The sequence below is a fragment of the Egretta garzetta genome, unplaced genomic scaffold (genome assembly GCF_000687185.1).
Source record: "Egretta garzetta isolate BGI_Z169 unplaced genomic scaffold, ASM68718v1 scaffold397, whole genome shotgun sequence".
In the NCBI taxonomy this organism is placed as follows: Eukaryota; Metazoa; Chordata; class Aves; order Pelecaniformes; family Ardeidae; genus Egretta; species Egretta garzetta.
In genome coordinates, this window is record NW_009260493.1 from 10,519,006 (window position 1) to 10,543,996 (window position 24,991).

A 24,991-nucleotide genomic window follows, 5' to 3' on the forward strand; every position below is an offset into this window, starting at 1 on the left:
TATATATAAAAAAAAATATATATGCATACATGAACATGAATAACTATTTAAATAGTTGTCAGAGTAATACACATAGAGCAAGCAACAATACAGAAAGCCTTACAAAAGCATACAAATAAATGTAAGCGAATGTGAAGAAAGCATTCCATAAATGTACAATCAGCTACTAATACTATCTTTCATCATGTGTTATGCCTTCTCTGTGTCTGCTTTCCGAATTTGTATAACTGGCAGAAACATCAACTATTTAAATAGTTGTCAGAGTAATACACATAGAGCAAGCAACAATACAGAAAGCCTTACAAAAGCATACAAATAAATGTAAGCGAATGTGAAGAAAGCATTCCATAAATGTACAATCAGCTACTAATACTATCTTTCATCATGTGTTATGCCTTCTCTGTGTCTGCTTTCCGAATTTGTATAACTGGCAGAAACATCTGGAGAAGATTAATTTTGATAAGAAACCTGAGCATTCATAAGAAGCATCAGTTACAAGTGTAAAAAAATGTTGCAGATGTTTGTATTAGGGATCCACAGTACCAAAACTGAAATCCTTATTTCACTACAAAAAAAAATATTACTCATCTCAGTCACCATTAACCTACACAAGGCAAAGGGTGGATGGATAGTCTGTGATATTTTTTCTGGATATGCCTGTCAAACTGTTTTGTTTCAGGTGTTTTTTTCATTTGGCACTGTCATCTCTATTTTAATTTAAAGTCATTCAGGCAGTACTGAAATCTAGACTAATACCAAAAAAGAGTTTCTTTACCAAAAGGGACTCTATTGAGCTTGTGCAACATGGGCACTCAGCAGTGCACCTGCATTCCTGGCTGCTCCATCTTACAGCTTCAGGGTTCTGTGGGAAAACACCACAGATCTATCTTTGCCTAACTCTCAAATCGTCATGCTCTTGGACCCAGGTTTACACATAGGCCTAGTGCATTGACATGGGAAAGATTGAAAAAGCCCTGTAGTTGTAAACCGATTCCATTATGGGAAGTAATAGCAGTGTATATCCTCTAAGCAGCCATTTATTCTAGAGAAAATGTCTTACATACCTAGAAGAGCTGTCTTTGCCCCAGCTGGCCTCGTAACTAAGAATTGTGACTACTTACGATACCTTTTTTGCGGTGAGAGATCTTCTCCCTTGTGAAAGAGTATGCTAGGCAGCCATGCTGTGCTACTACCCCAGTACTTGAGACAAAGCCATGTCCTACAGAGAAAGTGAGTTCATAAGGAAGAGATAGGTTTGACCATTATATAAAAAGATCTGTATAAACATTGCTATGTAAGATAAAAGCATATGGGGTTGAGAAACTATTTGGTTGACCTGCTTTTCATTGCTGTTCTGAAACACTGTCTCTGAAGGGTATAACTGAAGGATCCTACAGTCAAATAGATTTTGAAGAAAACATGGCCAAGGCAAGTGGCCGCTCCGAAGACCTCATTCCCTCAGGCATAAGCAGCTGCACTATGAAATCCTACTGACCAAGAAAGATGTCTTTTCCAAGCCTATCCACCCACTCTTCCTGTTCCTGAAATTCAGCCTTGTCAAGCTCATGAATCACAGTCACAGTCTGCTGCTTTACAAGGAGAAAATTTTAATCTCAGTTTAAGTCCTGAAATAGAAATAGGTGAATAGATGACGAGGACAATGATAACCTTACTTATGGGCCTACCATAAATCAAGAAGTTTTTCATAAGACAAGACATAAGGCTTAATTGAACTTATAATAGTGGCTTGTGTGGATAAAGAACATCTGTAGAAAGAATGCCTAGCAGAAGTAGTGCATGGGAAAAGTGAAGAAGTGGACTACCCTTTGACTGAGTTCAATTCTCATTTCTTGCCTTTACTGTTTATTTCTGATGGCCTGGAAGTAGCACAATAAATACGAAATTTGCTGCAGTCATCTAGACAGCAGTTTTTAATGCAATAGTAAAACCAAATTTGATATATATTCCTATGCTCATTATTTATGTCTGTGAAAACAGTCAGTAGATATACGGTGATGCAACTAAGAGAATAATTTGTCCTACTGACTGCAAAAATCAAAGCTGCAGGTAATAAATAGAATGAAAAATCCATGCCCAGTAGACAAAGAAGAAGGATAGACTTCCAGATTGCCAAGATTCTGTCTGTCTTCTCTTGTTAAACTGTAAACCTTTCATAAAGAAGCTGTCTCCTACTATTTGATTTTAAGACACTTAATCCAAAGGTGGCTGCTAGGATCTCTACACAGTATTACAAATAAATAATAATAAATATTGTACAATGATAATCTGTGTTGTCCTGTGCTATGTTGTATGCCAGAGATTAATAATGACACTTCACTGAAATAAACATATATATATGTATACCAAGCTTGGGAGATCTAATATAAATATTTTATCAAAATTCAGATATTTCTGGAAACATATAAACTTACTTACATTTGTATTTGGTAGTCAGTAGGGAAGCAGTGAATTTAAACCATCTAAAAGTTATTTTTAAAAACAGATTCTACAGTATTTTTTAAGTTCTTTTGTGTAACTGTGAAAGAACAGTTTTGACCATTATTTAATTTTCCTGACTTCCAGATGTGATGTGTCTGGCAGATAAGAAATCTGAAAATGGGATGCTTTCCACTGCTGTCAGAGGACCTTGGATAAAACTGGGCACTTCCTCTCTAACCATGTACAGGCAAATCAAATGGTTCTATTATCCAGAGGTATCTCTCTGTTCCTAAACTTGCTTACACTTCCCTTGGTTAAGATAGCTGCATGAAACCCTGACTAATTTACAAGAAAAAAAACCCCCAAACTTAAAAAAAGAAAAAACAAAACCCTATAAAAACAAAACAAAACAAAAACCTAAAAAAACCCCACCAAGCAGCACTGTTTGCTGTCTCAATAAATTCCTTCAGACAGAAGAAAACATCTACAAACACCAGATAAACAATGCAATTTCTTATGTAATGCATCAGTTGTAAATGAACAACAACAGATTTTGTATTTGGTGTAATACAATTCCTCAGTATGTTAAAATGGTTCTTATGTGTATTTAATTAATAAAAAAATAGCTTTTAAAATGCTAATTGGTGTCTCGTGAGGTTCTACCTTTCACATGAAGTAAAGTCAAGGAAAACAAAATGTTTCTGTCCAGAAATATAAACATCTACAGAAGTAACGCTTAAGAGTAGACTGAAAATAGGTACTTAAATTTTCCACTTCCCACAGTTCCAGTTGGGTATCTCAGATAATTCTGTCTGTATTAGGAAAATAAACCTTGTAATTTTTCTGTCATTATTTTCCTTCTGTGGATATTGTTACCAGGTTTACTTAATGCGAGCAGTATATACACCTATTATAGAGCAGTTCCCCTCAGAAACCTGCCTGAAGCTTTCTGTTGGAATGGCTTTGAGGAGAGAAGGACTAAACTGAGGTCAAAATTTGCTGTAAAAACCATAGTCATATTTTCAAGCACCTGCCAGGTCATTCCAGGAGATCATGATATGTTTGTGAGGTGCATAGTGACATTCACTTCAGTGTTCAGAAATACCAGTAAATGGATATTTTGGGATGCAAGAGCCATGTGTTGTTCAGCTCAGGTCAATATTAACAGATTTCACAATGTATAAAAGACATACTGTACAGCATCTAGCAGTGAGCCCATGTACATGGCACATACAGGTGTCAGTGACGAGGCTTGAACAAGGTAGGTACAGGAACATAATTCTGTATTGGTAGTATTTCTGAAATACTTCTAATTTTTAGAACAGATGGATAAACTGTGGAGAGCTTCAGAATATTAGTTACATAAAACGAACAAGAGAAATTTCAGTGTCTGATCTTAAAATACAGAACAGTGAAGGCTGTCTCCATGTTTATTTAATCCTGAGCACGTAAGAAAAAACAGACGACAAGGCCTGCATGAAGGATATTTCATTCTGGAAACGGGCAAGACCTGTGAGTTCCTAGTGAGACTGCGGTTCACATATATCTGGCAGAAAAGTCATCAGTTCAGAATTCTAGTTCAGAAATACAAACTTCTAAATTTCTTTTGAGAATTCCTGAAGTTTCAGCCGACAGGGAGGACATGCTAGTGCAAGCAAGAACTGTAATCGATCTCACATGGTCAAATTCAGACTCTATAAGCAAATGCTTTTTTTCAGCATGATCAGCAGTGTTGTACCAGTTATTCAGTTGTTAATGTAGAAATATAGCTGTTAAAACCCAGTACCCTAAATAAAGAAACAAAGAGGGAAGAGAAAAATAGGGCAGGTATGGGAAACAACAAAAGAAAATAGGCATAAATAATCCGACAACTGTGCAAGCCAACTCTCTCTCATTACCTTTCTTTCAAAAATTCCATGGGCCGTCCAAGGGAAAAAGAGGATACGTTGGTAAACGCTATTTTTAGGATTTTGCAGTGTGAATAATCATAATGTATCACCATTTACCTCCATGCAGTAAACATATCACAGCTCTATGTTGTTCTCCTAACTGTCACCAGCAACTGTGAATTAGATATAGTTATGAACAAGCTACTTTTTTTTTCTTCTTGCAACTTTGAGCTTTTTTAAGAACATTTTTTAAGTTCTACTGACCTCTGTAGACACTGAAATACAGCAGAAAATTCTCACATCTGGAAAAGTGAACTTGTTTACATGCATTTACTTAGCAGTCAGTCCATCAACTCTAGTTTTTAATGAAGCATTTTTTTTTCCTTTTGGCAGAACTATTTATTTGTATCAGAAACATGCATAATTTCCAGGAAGAGATTCTTGCAGCCACCTGTAGATGCTTCATGAATGAGTGATCTAAGTAGATACCATAGGTAAAAGGAAAAAGGATTTGAATTGCAGATTGCAGCTTGCAGACTACTAAATCTCACTGCAGACTACTCTGGGCAGTATGTTAAAGACCCTGGAGGTATTTCTTTGGCTGGCATTTGAAACGGGCACAAAAAAAATGAACTAAGGACAACAAACTTCATTAATCTTAGCTACAATATCAAGGCTAACCTAACAAAAGGATTAACAATGTACAACTGCTAAAAAAAATAAAGACATGAAAGGAAAGGTTTTACTTTAATATTCAGTATTCAGGATGGCTCACCCAAAGCAGACCTTTTCATCTCTTTTCAACTGCTTCAGGGAAACACCATCTCTCTTTTTGGGAATGGTGAGATGGGACAGCTGCCTAGACACTGATGAAGAACATGTGAATTTTGCTAGAAGAGATGAACTGAACAGAGTTCACAGTGAGGAGAGAGAGGAACCAGAGGGACCCCTGAACTTTGAGCTTGACGTTTGCCACCAGGATCCGGAATACAAGTCCCCAGCTCCCCTGCCACATGCCCAGGTCAAACTGATCACCAGCTGGGAAGCAGGATGGAATGTAACAAATGCCATTCAGGTAACCTTTCACTTCCCCGCTCATTACAATCATCATTTGGAAAACCTGGTCATCACTCAGCCCGCTTTATTTTACTTAACCGTACCATCACTTTGTAATATTCTAAAAGGTTTCTATGAATTTATTACTAATATATTTCAACCTTTCTGCATAAGATTAGCACTCTGAAAAAATGAAGTTCCAAAGGGAAAAAAAGATAGATATGTTAGCTAAAGTTTTAAAAATATTTAAACTAGGTGAAAATGAAAAGGTGGTGATTGCACCTGTTTTGGAAGTGCAGACATTATCTTTAATAAGTCTATTTTAATTCAGTGACAGAGACGTTTGATAGAAATGTGAGGTAAACTTCTTATAAAAAGAAGATAGTAAGAGCCAGGCTGACGTCAGACATAAATGTACTGACATGTAAGTTAGACAAGATATAAATTGGAGGATGAAGCACAAGAAGTGTAATAATGCTTGTCAGTGTTAAAGAAAATAGTCAGGCTGAAAAGAGTGAGAGCATTTGGTCCCAGCATTCTGTGTGGAATTTGAGTATCTTTCTGAATCCTTAAATTTAGCATTAAATGTTTCAGATTCTTTTTCTCACTTTTCATGATTCATTTCCTTACATAATTCTGTCATTACCACTAACTTTCTGACACGGTAAGAAGAAAGCAGTATCCACAGACACATCTAGTCCCAGTAACTGTTACTTCAACACTTCTTATGGCACTTTAATTATAGAATAATAATCCTTCCAGTGTCACACAAGTCTGTGATTATGCCGATGAACATTTGTTTATATATCCAGTTCACCCCTCAGCTCTGCAAAGGAGGAGGAAAGGGACATATTTCTAACCCCGCTGTATTTTCAAACATGAGCACCACCACATGAGAGCCAATGTAATAACACCTAAGGCACAGTAGCATATCATTCTCAGAAAGTGTTCAGCTGTGAATAAAAGCATGAAGTCCTAAAATACCCCAACTACATTCGAGTAACACGTTTTATCTTCAGCATCCCTCAGCCGCATCTAGTCAGGACGGGAGGCTGGGATGAGAGCCCATTGCTGTCTCTGTGAGTTTTGCCTTTGATTTCACTGAAGCCAAGATTTCCTTCGGGAAGTCAATTTTGTCAATATTTGCTGCATGACCTTTTGGCAGGTCACCTTCTCACCCATTGTTTTCCTTTCTGAAAAACAAAAGTAATAATGCCTCTGTAAATACATCAAAGTGCCTAAAGGTTCCTGAATATCATTATGTACACAATTACTATTAATTATTAATATTATAGCTTCCAGTTAAAAAATAGACCAATAACACAGTGTAAAAACACTATCAAACATACAGTTGCCTATTTAAAAAGGGGACAAATTTAAGCTAAATGATCCAAACATCAGTAACTGTTGTCTTAGTCAAAACTCTCGGCATGCTGAGTGTTGCATACTGCTGTTGGATCTCATTTGGTCAAGTATTTTAGAAATCAGCATTAAGAGAGCAGTTGGCTACAGCTGTATTGAGGTTTCCTCCTAAGGCAGGCTGAGGATGGCAAAGCCTGGGAGCTGCAGTTTCATTAAATACTACAACTGAAGTGTCCTAACGACACCATGTGAAACTGCATATGTGCATATGCAAGCACATATGTGAATCTATGTACACATGTGTGTATTTTTCCTATTTCCCAATACCTTTGTGTTTGGCTTAGGAGCAAGGGTAGAGAGGAGAGGAAGGGAAGGGGAAAGGCAGGAGAGGAGAGAGGAGAGAATACTGAACGGGCATCTGTCAGTAAAAAATAACACTTTGAAGAAATTTCTATGAATAGCTTTGAAGAGAAAGTCAGAGTTGTGAACAGAATGATTAAAACAATCCAAATGTTCTTGACTGGTGCAAACAATCTATGCTAAAATGATAGTTGTTTTTGCCCTACCCAGAGGAAAGGGCAGAAGTGTTTTGCATGGCAATTAGAGGTAAATATTTCAGCAGAATCCCGAAGTGTTCTAAACAGTTATTCTGGTGAATACAAATAGTCTAAAAGTGAAATCTTTTCACAATCCAGTTTTATTATAAGAACAATTAAATCTTTGGTCTCTGAAATTAGGTAAGGGGCTTTCTTACGGTGTTTTAAATGCAAATATTTTCAAACAAACAGGTAGAGATTTTTATTGCGTTTTTAACTTCGACTGAATAAATGTGCACTTGTGGTGACGATATTGTACGTGTAAATGATTGCTTCAGCCATTTAAAGTTTCCAGGGAAACACGTTTTGTATTCCAACACTGCACAGGCAAATGAAAACCTGTATCCAGTTAATCTAGGTAAGGACAGAGACCATAAAGCTGAGTTAATTCAAAAGGGAAAATGAACAGCATCACCTGGCAGAATGATGCAAGTTGCATTTGTTTGTATATGGTAGTAAAAGGCCAAAAAAATTTGTACTGACTTGTACAGTAGTGCTGGATAGGTAGGCAAAGCAACAGTCACAAGGAAGAAGGTAGTTGTATTCTAATGGTACAGCATTTCACAGCAGAACCAAAGGACGATAAATCTATTTATCTGCCAGCCACATGTAGGAGGATTGTTGCAAACAGTACAGAGAATGTTTGTCCAAGAAAGAGAAAGCCAAAGTAAAAGAAAAAGACACTCACTCTATAGTATCATGAAGGGGTACAAGACAACAAAGAATGGAGAAAAAACAAGAAAGGGAAGTGAAATAATGGCAAGAAGTGAAATAACATTCATCTCAGCATAACTGATTTACACCATTGTGAGTCTATCTCCACTTCGGTCGCAGGAACACAAACCAGTTTAACAGTGCGAAGAGCCAGCCACTTTAGCGGGCAGCTCCAAAGTGCCTTCAGTATTATGATGCTTCTACAGTCTTTAAAACACAGTGTAATATAAGCACACAACTCTTCCCTGGGCGTTTGGTAAAACACGGTGTATCAAAGCATGCTGAACATGCCGTTTGATTCAATGCATCTGATTGATACCTAGTGTAGCCATCTTTTGTCTCCTGTCTCCTGTTGCAGAGATTAGGTTGTACAAAGATTAGAAATACCTATGGCAGAGGCTATTTTCTTGTTCCATGATCAGAATAACACAATAGGGTGCTTGGCAACTGAGAGTGCTCTAAGAAAAATAATAATACAACTGGTATTATTATTAATTATTAAAAATTGTGTCAATAAGAAATTAACCATTATTACAGTAGGGATCATAAATATGCTCATTTTATTTATATTCTCTATATTGTGCATTAGTTTAGAAAAGACTCGACACTTCAGTAATCACCATTTTTAAAAATGAAAGTGTGTATCTGTATTTCCTTCATGGTGTGCCATTATAGATGCATTTCCATATTGGGTTCCACTTTGGCTCATTTTTATTTACGCAGCTCTAAAAGATTCACTTGAGAATATCTCATAGTTAATAATTATTTTTCTATGATGTTTCCTCTGAGTTACCTGCTTTCATCTCCTTAACACAGACTAAATCTGTAGAGTGCTTACTGAATATCAACAACTACCAAAGACTTAAGTGGAAAACACAGTGATGCTGAGAAACAGAATTAGCAGACATGCCCCTAAAGATATAGAGGCAAACATCGTTTTAAGGTGTCTAAACACCCCTCCCATTAAGCTTTACTGACACTGTATTTAAGCATTTTCTAAATATAAATATGCGCACGCTTGTGTGCTGAGAAAGCTAAATGTTTTCGCCATCAGGTCATTAGATGTACCACAGTACAATTCTTCTCATCCTCAACCTTAAATAATTTAGTCACATTTAACTAAATAACCACTTAGATCTTAACTGCAGTACTTGATCTTAAGTATTTGTTTTCCAGACTTGAGAACAAGGGTCAATCCTTCTGGTGCCACAAGCAGTAACTTCCTTGAATTATACACTGAAGCTAAAGTCATACTCTGAACTAAATTATAGATGTCTGAGGGAAACAAGCTGGTGCATCTCACATCAAGAGGTGGCACTGAGAATTAAAGGGAGGTGCTCAATGCTGATATCTAACCTGGGACCAGCAAGTAATTCAAGTTTCCAAATGGAGCTAGGAAAAAAATGACAGCACAAAGTAGAATTCCAAGACTGTAGGACTCTTGTGGTGCACATAAAAATGCCAATTAATATGATTGTAGCTGAAATGCACCTGCAGTACTGGGCAAATTTGTTTTCCATAGGTTTGCAACTGCAAACCCATACAGCCACAACTGGAGATCCAAAAAAAGCCTAGAGCCTGATGAGAGCCATCTAAACTCAGATCTGTTTTTCCTATGATAGAACGTTGCTATCATACAATGCAATTGATAAAAGATGTGTTTTAGGGAAGAAGACTCTGGTTTGCTCTTTGGATTTTCTCTTGAGGGAAAAAAAGATTCCAGACATATGTCACTACTTCATATAACCTTTTATTTCAGCTCAAACCCTGCAGTAGATTTCTTTAGTTTTGTGCTCATATTCATACAGCACAGAGAAGGCTGCGTACAGCATATAGGATATATATTCTTGATTCCCAACCCTACTTTCTATCACAAAAGCTTTTTATCAAAAGTGTGTTCTCCTGCAACAATGAAATGATATCTACTTCACAGAAGTCTCTTTATTTGACATGTAAGAACTGTGCAGTAGACTGATTTTGAGTTAACTAGCTGCCATTCCCATCAATCTCATTACAGAATGCGCTATATCAGTCTACTTTTCTCTTGGTCAGCTGCAAACACTGAAAATGTTATGAAGCCAGAACTCCTAAACATAGAGAGGTGGCTCATCTAAGATTGTTTCTTGTTCCAGGAAGAAATATTTGGATTGTTCTCATGGGATTTAAGTTGCTGTTTTGTAGGTTTTGCATTTTATGTTGTCACATCATCTGGGCAATGAACAGATGGAGGGAGCACTGAATGGATTTACATCAGCATATTCTACTGTAACTATTATGGAAATGTTAGGAGTGGCAAATCAGTTTTCCATAGCCCCTCTGTGTCAGATTTGCCAGCAAGTAGGAGCTGTGATATAACATAACTACTCCACAAATTATTCCCTTGACATACAGACAGTCCCCAACATATGGGCAATTGGTTCAGAAAGCACCATACTAGCTCTTGAAGCATCCTAGAAACAAGTACATGCGTTATACAAGTGATGGATCAAAGTACTGCAATTCTTGCAGCCTTCCAGATATCAAAATGAAATATCAAAAATCTTTAGAATTTAAAGCAGTCCTTAGATTACGCTTGTCTGCACCATGGGCCCAAAATCGCATTTCCTAATAGATGAGTTGGAAGAGAATTACAGGAGGTGTGTGTCTCTGTCTCCTTTACAAATTACTCTAATAGCCTTGATAGTTTGTCTATAACTGATATACAATGGTCTATATTCATGATGTCGATGTGTTTTAAGTTAATTAACATATGAGATAATTATTTCCTGTGAGATGAGAGGGAGACATTCTGAAGCATAATACTCAACACAAACATGGAATTTAACGTGCAACCTTAGCCTTAAATCTGAATATCTTGATTACAGTGGGTGTAAGAATTTGTAAAAAATTTTAAAATATTTATTCTTAATCAATACATTTATTTTCTACCTTTAACAGATTTTTACCTGAACAGTAGCCAGAAGAGCTGCTGTGCTTAAAGAAATCTGAATAATTCTGTTCAGAATCTCAAATTATAACCTTACATTGCATGAAAGTATTTATTTGAGACCTGATTTTTAGCAATGTCAATTATCTATCATTTCCAACAACTTCAGCTGAAACTCTTCTTGGCTGGTACTTTTGAAATCTGTATACTTCAGCATCTAAATTTCAAAGCCACCATATTATCTTGCAGGTTATTCTTAGAAACAGCAGCTAAGTCACTGCAACACATAGTGTATTTATCCTGGGGTCGATGTCCAGTTTGTCACAGTCTGGTCAGGAAAGTCTTGCAGAATTTGCAAGTGCCTGTTTCTTGTAAGCAGGGACTTCTTGTCGATTGTTCACTTTTCACAGAAGTTTGAAAATCTTTTTATCTGGAAAATCTACTGCTATGGATCTTTTAGAACAGTTATTTTATAGGTGTGAGGGTATAGTCCTACATGAAGCTGCCATTAGTTGAAATTTTATGCATGTTAAAGGACAAAGGAACTAGCAAGGAAGCATACAGTAGTGTGGTGGGTTAGCTGTGGCTAATAGCCGTGCTCCCACCCAGCTGCTCGCTCACTCTCCCCCCCTCAGCTGGGCTCACGGGCCAAGATAAAGACAGGGAGATCACTTGCCAGTTATTGCGGGCAAAACAGACTCGACTTGGGGAAAATCAACTTTATTGCTTATTGAGATATATATGTGTGTTTGATTACTGCATCTGGTGTTGGGGGAAAAAAAGACAAACGTTAAAGTAACAACCTTCCTCCCCACCTTTCCCATGCTCAACTTCAGTCCTTCACTCTTATGGACCCTTCCTACTCTCTGTGGTGTTTTTGGCCCTTCCTTACCCAGGCTTTCCCTGAGGTGCCGCCACGGTGGCTGCGGGGCTCAGCCGTGCCCTGCAGTGGGTCCATTGGAGCCATCTGGAACCATCTGAGTCTGTCACAGGGCAGCCCCAGCTGGCCTCACAGGGGCCTCCCTGCAGCCCCCCACTGCCAGCTCCTGGGCATGGACACCCAATACAAGCAGTAGAGCACATTGATCTTGCTGGTGCTTGTCGTAACTGCTGCATTCAAGTGCAAAACAGCGGTTTTGTCACTACCCAGTGTGTGTTTGAGGGCAGAGAAGAGGAAAAGTGCACAGACACAGCTGAGTACTTGGGCACTGATTTTGAACCACCTTTCTAACTCATTTGTCAGTAAAGGCTAGGAACAAAGCTTCTGCGGTCAAAGGTAAACCTGGCCTATGCTGGGGGCCCTCCTGCTTGCTTCTTCCTGTCCCACAGCAAGAGGGAGCTCCCCGTGGCTCTGAGGGAATCAGAACAGGGAACGGGCACCGAGGTCCTGGTGTGGGGTTCAGCGGCAGAGCTGGGAGAGACCAGTTCAACTCTTCTCCTTACAGCGGTGCTTCCTAGCCAGTAATAACATAAACCTGTGTGTTAATTGCAATTTGCGAGTTGGTTTGGCATGCTGCCAAATTCAGCTTGCCAGCAGACACCCTTAGTGAGGCCATCAGTATTTCTACTCTTTTTTTGTCTCAGTCAGCTTAAGTACAGTTACGTGAACGAAGAGAAAGCACATATCCACTCAAGAGCTTTAAACCCTGCCATTCTTCAAAGGCCAACTACTGTCAGCAGTGTTGCTAGGGCTTAATAGACAGCCCGCCAAGTGACAGAGGTGTGGGTTACATGTATGTTTACATATATTTGCAAAAAGATTGTGCCAGTTTGCATTTCTTCAATGACATATATACAATAAATGGTACATGTGAGTAACACTTCACAAACCTGAATGTTGTGCCTCTGCCTCCCAGACCTCTTTTTCTTTCATTTCATCACTAGGAAACCTTCAAACCACTCAGGAGATGGCCTGCTCTGGGGGTGTTAATGCCTAAAAAAAGCTTTTGTATTGGTAGGTAGGTAACTACAAGCACACACATGCTACAGCATTCTATTTGTATTTTTCACGGCAAGAATTTTTCATGAGGAAAAGTATTACATGAATTAATACACAGGGTCATGACCAGCTTCCTCTGCTCTACACTACTGTCCATAATCAGGCACACAACAAATGCTGGAGATCTCTCCTGAATGTCTGCCTCGCACCTTCTTCCCTGGGGTCACCACCTGCAGCAGACTCAGGTTCTCGGGGCTGCTGCAGACACTGCCAATAGACAGACACCACATCCTTCACCACCTGTGGGAGCATGTGACGACAGCAGAGTGTGTTTTCCTGGGCCGGTTCAAGTTCACATCTTATTTAGATCCCTCTTCTGCTCACATAAGATATTGGTCTGTCTGCTCAGCAGTTAGTAGAAGCAGCTAAACAGAGCTCCTTGCCTTCCATCCAGAGTCTGCCCACGCCAGCCTGTGAACGTCGTTGTCCTTGCTGCCATGCAGGCTTCTCATCTGGCACCATCTTTGAGTCAGGCCTCTTTCTCTATCTGCACACTCAGGCTATGTCCAGCCTCTGCTTATTTATACTGTAAAACCTCACTAATACACAGTCTGATTTACTCATCCACAAGGCTAAAACTCTTATCTGAGTGCTAATAATTCCCCATCTGGGTCACAGTAACGCACTCTTCCCTGACCTTGCCAGGCTCGCCCCATGCACACCCATCTGGAAAGCTGATGCAGTTCCATAGCCCACGTGTCCAGCAGCTCTTGCAAGCTTCTTCAACCATCAAGTCAAATGTAAGGTACTCATCTTTTCTTTAACAATCTACCATTTATAGTAGCACTCCTCTGATCCCATTAAAAATGTCCTTTTACTGAAAATTTCACAGTTATAAGCTACGCTGAAACCACCATTTACTCTCTTGACTCACAGTTTCCGGTATTGACTCATGGTTTCCTTGACTCCCCTGTCTGCCTGTATTTGTTTCCTGTTATCTTACCCCTAGATTTTAAATTCTTTGGAGAAGAGACCATCTTTTTGTACTTTGTTTGCACAGTGCCCTGCACAATGGGATTCCAATCAAGGACTTCCAGGTGCTCCAATAATGAAAACAATTTTCAAAGTAAGTCTCAAAATGTTTTCTGTTTTACAGAAACTCTTTACAAAATAATGATTGTTTAAATGTGGCCTGTGATAAATCAGCTTGACAGTTGATTCAATTTCCTCTCTTTTTTTCTGTATAGAATGGATTCTCCTTGCTACTGAGACCCATTGTAGGGGCTGAGCACAAGATAAATCAGCAGATGAATGTGATAAGAGTACTTTTAGAATATTCAGCCACTAAAATGGGCATTCCATCTTAAAAATCCAGATGGTCAAGAAAAAGAATGACAGTACCATGATATCAAAGATAAATGGATAGTAGCATGATGAAAATCATACCCTTTGAAATAGTAAATGTTATCAAACAGGATCAAGGAACCGTCAGCTGCTTGAAAGCAATGATCACTTTATTCCATGGGAGAACCCAATGCACCACGACTTGTTGCAGAACAAGGATCTCTGGCTCCCTCAGGTGAAGGGAATAGCTGATGTACTTTCCCGCTACACTGAAATCAAATTAATCTACCATGCTTTTTGGTCTCATCAAACCCTGAGAGCTTTTTTAACAAGCTGAATGAAAACAGATGGTATAATTTCTCTTTTTTTTAATTTATGGCAGGTCACATGGTTTTTAAAAACACTATTATTAGGCAACTTTGAATTTCTATATATGTTATATCTGCTTACTTTATTGTTTTGATATTATGTTTGACAGTTACCTTTCAAAAAAAGCCCAAATTACCTATTATAATTATTTACCAGCCTTCTGGCTGAGATCATTTGTACACTTGTGCCTCTCTATAGCACATGCCACTGACAAGCTATCACTGATGGAGAATATTCTTCTTAAAAATCTTCTTTCTGCCCCTGTTCTTAAACTTATGAGGTGTGTAACCTCAGTGAATTTGCTTTAATAAACCGTATTTAGACATATAACTCCTCCCAAGATAACATTCCTCCCAAGACAGCAAGAACATAGTGATAGGCAACAGAAAGTAAAATATTTTGTCAGACAGCGTTCTTTTCCTGTTTTTTCTAAACTTCCTTCACTTCCATTAGCAAATTTTCAGAAGGGAGCTCATTTTTTTGTAAAAAGAAAGAATGAGCCTTAGGGTTCATCAAGGAATAAAGGTTGACAAGCTCAACATCTGCAGGTGTGTATGAGAATTTAATGCTGAAAGTAAAGGACATCTGAATTGGTATAATGTACTGACCAGCGATAAAGCTTCTTCCACACTATCCGTAGATGGTTAATCTACAGTTTACTTCAATGTGTATAATCCCTGACAGCAGGAGATTCACTGAAATGGCACAAGCTCTCTCTGAATGAGCAAAATGGAGCTATTTGGGAAAATAAAAAGCCCTAAACACTGATTACACGCAGTATTGAAGATGATACATTGTAACCTAGTTTTAGCACAGTGAGCTGTATAAAACATTTTGCCCCTAAAGCTAAATAAAAGAAATTGACTTCTATTTGCATCTATTCTCCCTCTTCTCCCCACACACACCATGTTTCTTGGAAGGCAATGTTTCTCTGTATTCTTGGCCAGTGGCACTAGTTTTGCCATATGTACAATAACTGTGTTCACTAAATAGCTAACAAAAAAAAAAAATCAAATTTAATATTTACTTCTCAAAAATGTAAACATATGAGTCAAAGTGAGGAAACATTCATTTCAACCCATACACACATACGCTGCTATCCATTTCAATTTCTCTTGGTCCATTTCTTGAATTGACACAAAGAACAGCACCAGCAGATTATGTTTTGTAGGTCCCTAGAGCAAATATTTTTGGTTATTTTATGTTATCAGTAGCAATGGCAGCTTCAGCTTTTGCTTTACCCTACATGCATATTTCCATTCATGATAGTTTTTTTATTGTTCAGTTTTCCTCTCTGGAAGCATGTTTGATTCAGGCTAGTTCCTCCCTGATATACAGGGTTTTTTTTCAGTTTTAAAACCAATTCTAGTTTGATTATTTCAAACTAAATCTGGGTATTTCAGAAATTATGAATAGTTCTACTGAAACCTGAAGAAATGTAAACATGGGTATAAGAATCATATAATGCAAGATATATTATTTCTCTTTCATAAGAAAGATATTTATAAGAAGTTATCTTATTTTTTCTTTTATAATGACTGTCATTCCCTCATTTTACTGTTTGTTTCATATTTAGGAGTTGGCGCTGAGGTCTATTCTATCTCAGTACATTGTAAAGCCATTCTCTTGTCTTGTTGTCTGCATGATTTCTGCAACTCCAAATGACAACTCCCCAGCCACCTTCCCTTAAGGGACTTAAAAATCTTCTAAGCTTTAATTGGGATCCAGAGTTTAAAATGAGTTCTCCACTCCTGCTCTTGTTGCTTTTGCTTGCCTGCTGACTTTTTTTCACTTTTGCTGGAAAACCAGCTGCTCTGAGCTCTTCTTTTTGTACTTTTTATTGTTGTCATCTCAAGTTAAAAATAAAATACCTGCACAAAACTGTAGGCTTCCCTCTGCTGCTTGGATGAGATTTCAGAGACTCACTGCTATCTCCTAAATTGTGAGGCACTGCCATTCCACCCCTGAAGGTTTCCTTTCCTAATCAGGAAGGATAATCAGCTGCATAATTCGTATTTTCCCTCTAGCCTTCTACTTATTCCTGTCTTATGACTATAGTTAGATATTTCTCATATCTTGTCATTTTTCCTCACAGCCTCCTGTCCATCATATTCTCCTACCCCTCGTTGCTATCTCAAATGGTTCACAACCTTATGCTCTAGTGGTCTCTAGTTTACCCAATGATGCCTTTTTCCCCCGTCCCTGCCGATGCTGGTGCAGTCATGTTCCCAAGTTATCCAGCTTCATGCTCTTCCTTTGCTCTTCCCAGGCACCTCACAGTCTCATGGCCTTTGTAAAGGAACTAATCTTACTCCAGAGATGACACAGAGAGATAGGCATCTCTGACAGAAATTCTAAAGTAAGCGCCCTACACTGTTGGAATGAATAGTCCTCTGGTGATCCTTACTTCTATCCACCCTTTCCAAAGAGAGCAGATTAGCTTTATTTTTTGCTGTATTTAGATAGGTGAAATTAGGAATTCCATTCCTAATAAGTGTGCATCATAGATTTGTCACATATGTCTTTTCTGCTACCGTGTGTACTCATTCGTTAAATGTCTGGTTTAGACAGAAAAAGTTGGGTGAGATTAATCCAATGTGTAGATGCTAAGAAGTGATCGCTTCCTTGTGTACCAAAGAGAATAAAAAAAGTAGTCCCTTTAGTAACTTTAGTAATAGTCACTGGTTTTTCACCTAAGATCCATTAATTTCACCTCATGAATTCATGGGGATTTTGCCTAAAAATTTGAGCATGAGAAATGAAAATTGTTTAAGAGAAAGGAACAGAAACTAAATGCAGTCTTAAAATAAATTTCTCAAATATGAAATCACTACAGCTCTTGACACTGAAGTGTGACCAAAGGAGAGATCCAATAGAGCTGAGAAGTTTTCCCTGCACTGTCAGAATGGCTCAGATTAAGAAAAAGAAATTAAACTATTTTTAAAAATATATACAAACTTCTACAGTTACTTAACTAACTTTGTTTTAATAATGAAAGAAATGATTTTATTTCTATCCATACAGACAGTATTGGTATCTGAAAGTTAATAATAAACCTGAGGTCTTTGTCAAAGGTTAAGACTAATCAAGGTCCCCAGTTTGTTCATCCAGAGATCCTCAGCTGTTGTTTCCAGACAGCATCATGTCTCCAGTCTTTCCATTGCAGCTGCAGACCAAGAAAATAAATTAAAAGAAAAGAGAGGAAAATAAAATTTAAAAAAAAAAAAAACAAAACAGAAAAGGAATATGACTTATATTATAGCTCCAGTACTTTTGTTCATGTGCCAATAGTGGTCAAGAACCACTGTGTCACAGTCTGTACAAACAGAATGAGAAATACCTCCTAAAGTAGTAATACCTCAAGTATTTTACATCTAGGGACCTTAAAAGTACATCCTAGGCATGCATTTTATATGCCATTGCCTTGTTTCACAATGCATAACTATGCTCAAAATTTATATCTTTTTAAAAAGGAGGTCTTAAATAACTTCGCCTTATTGCTGAGGACTCAGGGCATGCCAGAAAACTTAGTCACATTTCTTTTCTGATCTTTCATTTTTCTTTTTATTATTAATTATACACATTTGGGAATGTTTGTCTAATCTACTTCAAATTACGGGAATTATTCTACTTTGCTGAATTTTAAGAATGATGTGACCTTTTATGTCATGATAGGAAAGAGACACCTCCATTATGGGAATTAATTTGCAAACACAACTTTACCTGTATCTGTGCATGATGACTTACCAGCAGTAATATCAGTTGCTGCTTCTTTTATTCTAAAGGTAGAAGCCTCCAGGAGTGCCACTTTAGTTTAACTGAGGTTAAGAGAGGAAAGGCAGTAGAGATTTGTTGTCTATACCCAGGCTAATTGTAAGACAGCATTTTTCCTCACATATTCCAGAAGAATATGCTATGACACTCCGTATCAGTTTACTGATTCCTAGAGACCAAAAATAATAGTATACCACTATTTACATCTTTCATCCAGACTATTAACTGTATTCTCTCCAGGCAGTGCTGTAAGACAAATTTCCCTTTTATATGCCGAGCTCTGGGAGTCATTATACCTTGAGTAAGAGTCCACCTAAAATTGGTGGTTGGGTTTGTACTGAGGAAAGAACAGGATAATATTAGCCAGGGGAGGACTCAGTCACCTTTTATCCTGCATGCAGTCATGACAAATCCTATGCCAGCTTTCAGAAAATATAACCCAGCTTCCAGAAGATGTAACCTGGCTTCCTTTTCAACTCTCAGAGGTGCGTAAGGTTTGTTCCAGTGCAAAGTTCTTTGTAGTATGGGTCTGGGTTTTTTTCCATTTCCTCTTCAGCCTTACTTGTTAAAAGGGACAAGAACTGTGGCTTGTCCCATACAGGCAGCATTTAAAAAACACCTAACAAGCCAAATGCTTTCTCCCAGCCTGAGTTTGAACTTTCTGTGCACTTTAATTCTTCCCTTTGTAATATCAGTTCAGACTCAAATAAAGTTATTTGGCTCCCCACTGCTTTGCTTTGCTTTGCTTCTAGTCTCCCAAGTCCCCTTTCTGCTTCCCCTCAAGCTCTTTTGACCACATTTTCATGGAAACACACTCACATGTTGCTCTACTGGATGTCTTGAGTACTGGCCTGCCTTCAGGTGAAAACCTGGGAATCTGTGATGAGCTATCATGTGGGAAATAGGTAAGCAGCCAGTGAGTCCATGTTGCTCGCCACTGCTAACTTTCAAAATAATGTTTGTTTTACTTTTGACTGCCTTACTTTTTTTAGCTCTTTTTCCTCTCCACTACATAGCACATAATAAAAGCCCTCATTCTTTTACCAAAGCCTGCTTTCTCCTTTGGGACTGAGTAAAATGGTATATTTTCTTAAAAGGTAATTTGCCTGGGAGATTTACTTTGTGCGATTCAGTGCATTCTTGCAGACAGCTCTGAGTTTATGCAAACTAACATTTGCCATCAAACCATGCAGAATTAAGCACTAAGCATATTATTTCAGTTTTAGAACAAATAGTTAAACCGCTAGCAAAGCCAGTTGGATCAGCTGTCGCGCTCAATAGCAGCAATTCCATTTTTGCTGAGACATTTTTTTTCCTCTGTTCCCTTTCCTGATCTTGAGGAGATTCTTAAGACTAATCTGGCCACTAAAAGGAGAACAAAATCAGTGGCTTCTGTCAGTCAAATGGACACATACATTTTGCAGTGCAGACCACACAACTCCCTTACTTGCTTATCTTATCACAGCATCTCCTGAGCAGTCTATCTGCCTTATCATCTGCTTATGGGACCTGAAGGACTGACAGAACAACACTTCTAAATTTTCTCTCAGTATATAAGGTGATTGCAGGCATTAATCACAGAATAAACACCTTAGCCGCTTTCCTCCCTGCAGCTAAAACTGGCATTGGCAGAGAGAAAGAATAAGAAAAATCAGGAAAAACAAGATTGCTGGGGTCTAATTCAACCATCCCTGAAGTTAAAGGAAGATTTTTCACTGACATTAAAGGAGATGGATCTGCTGCTAAGGTCATACAGGCCATGGACAATATTTGAAGTTTTCCACAGAACAGCTTGTAGTAGTTTTTAATTCAAACTCAGCTGAGCTGTGAACAAACTGTGAAGTGAGTGGGAAAGCAGATGAATTCTTTTCCTGGTGTCTGCAGAGCAGTGCCAGGAGTCTGGGGAGTCAGCTAGGGACCGGGAAATTCTCACTGCTGATAAGAAATAGGATATAACTGATATTGCAAATACATGGTGGGATGATTTATGTGACTGGAATTTAAAAATAATTAGACAAAGCATGTTTACAAAAAAAGAGTAGGAAAAAGAAGTGAGGGTGGCACTCTGTGTTAAAGAGATGGTTATCTGTGTTCGAGCTATTGTCTGGAAAGAAAAAATTGTATTATTCTTGGTGACCTCAGTTTTGAAGACCTACACTGGGGGTTGTATGCAGTCTGTGGTAAAACATCATTAAAGTTTCTAAAAATGATAGATGATAATTATCTAACACAAAAGGTATTGAACCTAGCATAAGGTAATTCTATTTTGAGGCTCATTACGTTGAATAAAAATGAACAGATCAGTGGATCTAATTGCATTCATTATGGGAAAACAGAGGACCGTAATATATATACTTGGTACTTCAAAAGAGTGAGTTTTACAAACCTGGAGAAAATTATGAGAGATAATTGATTAGGAAGAATAAATACAGACAGCAAATTGTGAAAGCAGTTTGAAAGTCGTTTAACAAGAATTTATGAGATGTCCAGAAGCCACATCTCATAATTAAGAAATAGTATACCTATGTGTTAAAACCCCTCCTACTTCAAGTGTGAAGTGAATGTATCAATTAAAATTTAAAAAAATTAAAAATAGGAAAAGGGAGAAAGGGAGGGTGAGAGTAACCATTGTAAATTATAAATTACAAAGTGAGGCAAAGAGATACAGGAACCCAAAGACACTAGGAAAAATGCATCTCCCAGGGATTAGGACAGTAAGAAAACAATTTTTAGGAATTAGGAAAACAAAGGATAGGTTTAGTGTAAAAATTTGGAACAGAAATACTAATAGTGGTATAAATTAATTATGAATGGAAATGTCTGTCTCTATATGCGACTGCATATGTTTGTGTAAAAGTACCAGGAGAAACAGCAGAACAAAGTTAAAAGGGAAGGTATGCATTAGCTGCTACAGAGCACCATAGATGTGCTCTCATTCAAAAGGAGAGGTAGAAAAACTGACCTATAGATAAGCGTTAAGGGAATGAAGTAGAGCATGGTATCTATAAAACATACAGCTGAGAAAAGGAATGATGCTGTGAAATTCAGGAATTTTCCCCTAATATTTATGAGAGGTGAGACAAAATAATGAGGCAAAAGATCCAAAATTGCATCTACTCCAAAAAAGTATAGAAGGGGAATCCAAAATCTCTTTGTCATCACTAGTCAAGATGAACCCAAGACATAGTGAACACTTGACTGCCTTGTCCTCCTTGGTGCACCAAGCCACTAGGACACACATCCCAGTGCTGTTGAGTATGTGGATGTGAAAACAGATAAAATCAACTTAGAGATTTTCTAATGTAAGTTCACCTTCCTCTTCTCTGATCTCTCTCACTGAATTTTGCTACACTGATTTCCTACATTAGCAGTACAGGAAAGCTTCTAAAATCATTCTTATATCTGAAAAAAGATGCAGCTGTTCATAAGTAGTCTCTGTAGAAGATCAGGAGGATGTGCTCGTAGCACAGGAGAACAGTGGGCCGGTTTGTAATTTTTCAGGATGGACATCATGTTATTCTGCATGAGATGTTTAAAAGCTGACTCCCAGAGTTTCTAAGATGTGTGTCTACACTCCATTGTGCCCATATTCTCCTGCCCAGCAAGAGGAACAGGCAGCTCTGAAAGGAATTCCGTCTCAGCTCAGCTAATGACCTATCTTGAGATAGGTGTGAGTTATAAATTGAGGTGCCTATTTTTTCCAAGCTTAGACTTGGACAATTAACTATTAGGTAACTGCAGTTACTATTTAAAACAGATGTTAAAATGTATCTTGTTAATATTTTGAAAGCAGAATGCCCAGCAAGGTTGCACTTGAGAGACGTAACAAAAGATACATCTGACCTGATAATACTCTTATTCAGTCGCTATTACATGTGGAATTTTCAAGAGACTGTGGATGTCATTCCAATATTTAAAAAGCCAGTTAAATCCTGACTAGTGAAGCCTGGCAGCAATTCTGGGAAAAAAAAAAAATTAAAAAGTGCTTGTTAGCACAGGTTTTAATTGATACAGAATAAAAAGCTAGGAATATAATTAGTGTCAATCATTATGGTTTTGGAGCATGAGTCCTAACAGTCCTTATTAAACACACTTGATAGATTTTTTTTATGAGATTGTAATATAGGCAGTGAAAGATAAGGAATATATTTAGACTTTTAAAAGGAATTTTGACACATTAATACACAACATTCTGATTTAAAAATTAGTGCAACAATAGAATACCTTTTAAATGGATTAACAACTGCCTAAGTGACAGATCCCCCAAAAAGTAACTGTCAGTGTGGGTCTATTGTCAAAGGAATGAGTTTCTAGTAGGGTTAGGAGGTTATCTAGTAGAATAATTGGCATCTGGCCCAGTATTATTCAATATAGTCAACAGTGATCTGGAAGAAGATACAAAATCACCATTGATCACAGTGGTGGATGAGAAAGGAAGACAGCCATGGAAGTCAACAAGCAAATAGCTCTGTTACCATGGCATAAGATTAAGCCATTTGCTCTATTTTTTAATTTAGTGCTAATAAAGTTGTATTTTCAAATAAATACCACAGCAACACAGGCTTGCATTGGTTCTGGAAAATGATTTATTTTAAATGACAAAAAATGCTAAACAACATAATTAAATATTTCATGGAAGTGTACTGAAAAACAGGGTTCCTGAATTTATCTATCTCCCTTCTCTTCCAAGGAGATCCATGAAGGAGGCTTTCCTGTATAGTTTCTGTGCCTAACCTATGTTCATGCAGGGGATCAAATACATAGTTGGGAAAATAGTTAGGCTTAATTGAACTGTTCCAGTGGAGTAGCTACAGACAGTGAGAAAAGCAATCAGAGCTAATTCAGCAGTCTGGCATATTAGCATGTATTCTGCATATACTGAATAATTTTCAGTTAAATTCTTCTTAATTTCTTAATTTATTTTTCCATCTGATTAAGTCTTAAGGTGAAATCTTTTTCTCTCTCTTTTTTAGAATTGCTTTTTACTCCATTTTATTTCACTGTCTTGGGGCTTATCTCAACTCTGACCATGATTTGATCTGTTTTACTTTTTAATTATGTTTCAATTGGCTTTGTTTTTCAAAGTGTCACATTTCACGCTAAAACAGTGTATGAAATGAAGCATTTTACCTGGGACTGAAAAGACCTAAAACTGAACATTAAGGAATTTTGATATTTTCTCAGAGCGCTTGACTGTGCTTATTTATGCATTTTTCTAAACACATTTTATTCCCTGGGGAGGTGCTTGCCCCGGGGTGAAGTAGTGTCAAACTGAGCTATGACAGCAGCAGGCACACTTTTTGCATCCTACAGTAATCCAGATATCTAGTATTTTTAAACAAGCGGCCAGCCTTGCTGGTGTGGGAAACACTCCCATGTAGTTCAAATATTGCAGTCCAATATGGACAAATGCAAAAATGTTTTAATGTGCTGATATGATTTGGAAATCCTGATCTTCTCGTTTAGTATTGTAGGTAGATCGGTGATTTCTGGTGGTAGCTGTCATACCTGGTTCCTTCCGCTTGGGGGTATTCTGGCAAGGCTAATAAATGGCTTCTAGCTGAGAGTGACCTTTCCCTGCATGCCCTTTTGGCTCTTACCCTTGCCATTTCTTCAAACGCTGATCAGCAGTTCAGCCCTCTCTCCTTCCTTCTTTCTAGGCCCAGCTGCCTATGGCTAAGTCTACTCTGGATGCTTGAGAAGGACTTCTACCCAGGCACATGTATTCGGACCTTGACAAAGAACAGGCCACTTCCATCCTCAGTCTAGGGTGAAAATGCCCAAGTCTTGCAAATGTCTTAGGAGCCAAGGGAAGACACAGCCCGCTGGGCAAGCTCGGGGTCCTTCCCTATCCCGGGTGAATGGAGTGGTGGCAAATAACACAACCACTCAAGCTGAGCCACTATAGAGGACTGTTTCAAATACCCATCTCTTCTGTGCCCAACTGTGTGAATGCTTTTTCCCTGTGCTATTCTATTTGTAAACAGATCACCTTGAACCAGCATATTTAGAGCTAACATTGGCTTAGCACTAGAACAGTTGAAAATAAAACCACTCAGACAGGAACACTTCCCAGACAGAACACTAAAACTAAAAGCTGGGAGGCAATTTAAGAAGCGGTTGCCACTCATTTTTAATTGATGCCTCGCAGCTAAGGCTGGCTGTGCCATAATTTGGACAGGAGAACACAGGATCAGAAGACTCAATAAGAGCAAGTGCTGGGGCCAGGCTGGACCGAATGTGCATTGGCGAGTGGTGTAACAGGTGCTCAGGAAATGGTCCTGACAGAAAGCATTGCTTTTGGAAAGGTAAGAACAGAAGATCAAATCCAAAATGAGTTTTGAAGTCTAACAAAGGGTCTTTCATTCTTCAAACTCTCATGGCCATCACTAACACTTTGGGATATTTTGTAGAAATTTGACAATGTGCTGATACATTAAACACTTTTTTTTTTCTTTAAATGAAAAAAACATTTCTGTCAAGGCAGGAAAAGCACTGTTGTTTCACCACATTGTATTCGCATGTTCAGAGTTCTCCCATTTCTCTCTACTAGCCATGCTCTGAATGCAAAAAGCTGCTGAAC

General features: G+C 38.1%; 1 protein-coding gene across 1 annotated transcript in view; it reads left to right on the plus strand.

Annotated features, from left to right (window-relative positions):
- The first annotated feature begins 5,166 nt into the window (after positions 1–5,166).
- Positions 5,167–24,991, plus strand: part of LOC104131157 (vesicular inhibitory amino acid transporter) — a 24,272-nt gene continuing 4,447 nt past the window's right edge. Inside the window, exon 1 of the mRNA XM_009644281.1 lies at positions 5,167–5,403. Coding sequence (XP_009642576.1) covers positions 5,167–5,403 — 237 coding nt within the window. The remainder of the gene's footprint in view (positions 5,404–24,991) is intronic.